General features: G+C 52.7%; 1 protein-coding gene across 1 annotated transcript in view; it reads right to left on the reverse strand.

Moving 5' to 3' along the window:
- Nucleotides 1–6: 6 nt before the first annotated feature.
- Nucleotides 7–4,652, reverse strand: part of KIF26B (kinesin family member 26B) — a 166,358-nt gene continuing 161,712 nt past the window's right edge. The window contains exon 12 of the mRNA XM_019623854.1: nt 7–3,684. Coding sequence (XP_019479399.1) covers nt 3,536–3,684 — 149 coding nt within the window. The 3' untranslated portion in view covers nt 7–3,535. The remainder of the gene's footprint in view (nt 3,685–4,652) is intronic.

A 4,652-nucleotide genomic window follows, 5' to 3' on the forward strand; every position in this document is an offset into this window, starting at 1 on the left:
GCTGGATTCCTGCCTGCCCTGTCCCCCACTCTGGGCTGCATGGCTTGTTAATCCCAGCTTCTATTGCCTCCCCAGCTTGGGGTCCCTTGCATGATCCCCGCCTGTGTGGGACCAACCTCTGCATTTACATCTCAAGTTCCCCATGTTCAGAATAGCAATTAGAGATAAAAACAACAGATGGGGTTTCAATTTCAAATCTGAAAGAGATGAAAGTTAGCGACAGCTTCCCCATGACGTGGCGGGGAATTCAAGGACATGGAGATCAAAGGGTGCGGCTCTCAGGTGGGGACCGAAAGCCCAGGATAACGCAAACTATCGCTTGTGGCAGCATGAAACGCCATCATGAAATGCAGTATGGATTTACTCCGGGAAATAACATCACCGTCTCCTGTCTTTGGATGAGTTTTGTTCTGCTGCTAAGGCTTCCTTCCACCTCACACTAAACCACTTGGAGAGGGGGCAGATTTCAGACAAGGAGTTAAGGCTTCTGTGTCTAAATGTTAATTTCAAATCAACCTTATTCTCGTCCTTTCCTTAGTGGATAATGAAATGGAAATGGCTCCTCTGACATTCCCTTTGCCTTCTTGGATTATCTGTCACCAAAACCGGAAGGAGACCTGGGCCTGCCTCGCACTGACCATGGAAGGAGGCTGAACTCTTTAGAGATGGGGATGGTTTCAGAATCGGGGGATCAGATCTGCTTCCCTTTAGCCTAAGGATCAACTCATGGGGAGAACTAGGAACAAACACAGAATAAAATTCATGATTGTTTCACATGGTTAATCAGCAACTGGTATGTTAATAGGTTTGCAGTTTACTCAGGTTAAAAAAAAAAAAAAGCAAGTGCCAGAACGGACAACCTGCACGCAGATCGGCCTGCACCACAGCCGACAGCCTGCAAAGTATTTGTGGCATCTTGGGGAAGCCATGCTGACTTGGCAAGATGGCTCCTGGCTTCATTCAACCCTTTTACTGTCTCATAAAGTTGCTACAAATGGATAAAAGCAGGTTTAGGCAGGAGGCCAGCTGAGGCCACTCCCCTAGGAAAGATTCTACTGATGAGATTTTAAATCTCCGCAGATGCTTCCACTCAGCTTCACTCCAGGAAAGGCCCCAGGGCCCCCTGGCTGAGCTGCTAAGGAAGTCGGCTCAGCGTGGTGGCCTTGGGCGAGGGGAAGATGTGCCGGGGGCAAAAGCTAAGCCTACTGATTGCTAATCAAGTGAATTTGTGTCCAACAAAGACTAGAATACTTACCTTGGGCAACCCCCAAATTCAAGGCTTTTCAAAAAGTCGTGTATTTCAGACCAACAAAGGATGCCAAATGGAAACCTCACACTTGAAAGACTGGGACTCCTTGGGGTCTAGATGCTTCCATAACGTTGCTGTATTCACACGATTGCTGAGACCAGATGTGTACCCGAGCCTCAGCTGGCCCTGCAGAAGGGGGTTTAGGGTGAGGAGATGGGGAAGCCTGCTCCCCAAGGAGACAGACGCACCTGATCAACTAGAGTGGAAATGGTCCATTCTGGAGTAAACTCTCACCACATTCGGGTCCGTATTTCCTCCATGTGCTCTTGTGCATAGGGGCAGGCTCGTATAGGGCGCAAAGCTGGACTGGTCATCCACAGAGCCTCCCGTCTATGTGGCTGACTTTCCAAACAGAGAGAATGGGGTCCCCTGTGCCCTGTTCTGTTCTGACCAGGAAAGGATCGGGTACCGTGACGCTCACAAGACTTTGGTTCCTACTGACTGAATTCGACTGAGTTGTGCTGGCCGTCTAGCCAGCTGTGTGGGGGCCACCTGTGTCCAGAGGTGCACCAACAAAAAAACGAAAAGTTTCTTCTTCCTTGGGGAGCCCTGGGGCTGAGGAGTTGGTTATCGGGGACTGCCGAGCCAGGAAATAGGCTCGTGAGATATGCTGCATTTGAGGGCAGAAACAAACGGTGCTCTGTAAAACCCTGAGCACCTCATCAGCGGGCTGGCCGCAGGGGCCTGGGAGGTAGGAGACACCCCTGCTGCCCCACAACTGGTATCAGACAATCCCTCGACCACTCTGTGCCTCGCGTTTCCATCGCTAACATGGGTATAATCAGCCCTAAGTGAATTGTGACAAGGATGAACATGTTAACTTTAGAATGGGGTCCAAAGATCCTGGGAGCCAAGACCTGCAGACCCACATGCACAACTGCTGCGCTCTGCCTCTGCAGGGTGTGTGGTATGTGACAGGAAACCTCCCTCTGCCTTCAGGTGCCAAGGCTGGGGGCGAGACTGGTCCTTTCTTGGGATGGAGGCTTTGAGACATGGGAGCACCAGAAGTTCTTCCATCTAAGCAGCACTCTGGACAACAGAAAAACTGTGCAATCCCAGCATCCCAACACTCATCTCTGAGCACAGACAAGCCTGAGGGGGTCTCTAAACTGAGAACAACCCCCTGCTCTCATAAATTCACCAAACTAGAGAACAAAAATCACGGCTCTGGTGAATTGGTTCAAGCTGTCAATCCAGGGTCTTTGGAATAAAAGCGAATATGAAAAATGTTTTGAGGGTCCCGAAAGCCCTGGATGTGTGGGGAAAGGAACCTATAAGTGTGTCAGGACTTGGAGGGGAAACTGACTATGGAACAAAGGACACACGGGGCCCGGGTCACAAAGGCTCCGAGCCCCTTAAAGAGGCAGCCCCTTTCTCCTCTCCTGTTCTCTCAAGCTCACGTGTACCTGCTCCAGGGTTAACCAGCTGGTGCGGCCCAGGGAGAGGTGACGGCGAGCGCCACCTGCTGCTCCAACCTCCTTTGGACACACTGGCTTGTGCCTGTGAAGTCTCCATGTTCTGTTTGAGTGGCCTTACCAGGAGAACCTTAAAAGACGGTTAGCATTTATTCGTATGCAATACTGATTAGGAAATCACGCTACAAACACAACTTAGGAAGAGCAAGTCAGAAATAGGAGAAAACGCCAAGAGAACTCGAGCTGTAAATAACATTTCAACAATGTGTTTGATTTTCCTTTTTGTTTGTTTCGTTGTTTGCATCTCGACTAGCACCATCTGTACACAAGAAAGTATGAACATACATGTTTGGATAATAATAAAGGTTTGCAAGGCACTTGATCAGTCATTCTGGGTAATTCTCGTTGTTTTGCTTCAGCTCTCAACAGCCATCCCACGTCCCCGCCTCGCCCTTTTTCGCAAAACCAGGAGAAGGGTGAGGTCTCTTTTGCCAGCAGTTCTTATGTACAAACATATTCTTGAAAGTTCCTCAAAGTGCTTTTTCAGTCTCACGGGGCTTCCACATCCCTCGGGCTTCCCATCGTTTTCTCCTCCCATGCGTTGTCGGGTGTTTGCACCTTTCCTACAGAAAATAAAAGAAAAACCACCTTCCACTCAACGTCACTCCACACTTGCCACCAACCTTCAACCTCATTCTGTGGTCTCTGAGCGCCACCAGCCCCGGGTGGGGAGAGGGGGGGCCTGGTGGTGCGTGTGACTGGCTGTGGGGCCGCGGGGAGTCAGGGGCCTGGCGAGGCGGGCCGGCTCTCTTCACCGGCGCCTGGAGGTGATGTCAAAGCAGGTGATCATCATGAGGTGGGCCTTGCAGAAGTTGACGCGGCTCTCCAGGCGCTCCGTCACGCACTCGAGCGCTTCCAGGTACTCCAGAGAGTCCAGCTCCCAAACCTGCTCCAGGTCAACTGCAAAGAAAGACACGCTAATGGGGACGCGAGCAAGGGGCACAAGGGAGTGTGACTGTGGGCCCGGGCCCAGCCTGCCACGCCCGCACCTGCCCCTCCCTTGGAAGGGCTTGATGTCCCCTCCTGCCTGTCACTCTGCCTCTCTCAGGTTCACAATGGAATACTGTTAACTACTTGCCATTATACAGGGGCCCGCGTGAGGAGCCAGACACAGATTGCAGCCAGGACAACAGGGAAGGCCCTGGAATCCAAGGCCATTGGACTCCCAGGTGGGCGACCTCTGCTGGCACAGCTTCCTGAAACGTAAAATGGAAGTCCTAACTGCTACTCTGCCTGCCCTCGCTAAGTGGAGTTGCCAAGAAGAATAAGACAAAAACGAGGTAATGACCGTGAACGGGGTCTCGGGACATGCTGTAGAGACACAACGGGCGGTCATCGAGGCTGACTTCTTTTTACAGGTGAGTTAGCTGGCATCCAAGAGGAGCGAGGTGGCCTGCTCAGCGGTACCCAGTTAATAAAGACTAGGGCTGGGCCTGAAGCTGGGGGGCTTCCAAATACCAGTCTCACGTTTAAAAAACGACAAAACAGGGCCTGCCGAGTGGCGCGATGGTTGAGAACTGGCTTGGGACACCAGAGGGCCCCGGTTCGGATCCCACATATGAGGGCCAGTGACACTGCCCTCTACAGCTGGGATGCTGAACAACAGCTCAACCTGGAGCTGGGCAGCCGTGGGTCGCTGGCGACGGCGGAGGCTGCAGCCCCGGTGGCAGTGGGTTGCCGTGGGTTGCCGTGGGTTGCCATGGGCTGCCGTGTGCAGCCAGCAGCCAGCGTGGGCGGCCAGCAGCTGCGGTGAGAGGCCGTCCAGAGGCCGGCGACTGGTCTGCCTCGCCTGGGAGGAGCGCAATGATGGTGCCAACTTGCGCCAGTGAGGCGGCGTCCTCCACAACTAGACTGAAGAACAACAACAA

This window comes from Hipposideros armiger, unplaced genomic scaffold, assembly GCF_001890085.2.
Source record: "Hipposideros armiger isolate ML-2016 unplaced genomic scaffold, ASM189008v1 scaffold_567, whole genome shotgun sequence".
Lineage (NCBI taxonomy): Eukaryota > Metazoa > Chordata > Mammalia > Chiroptera > Hipposideridae > Hipposideros > Hipposideros armiger.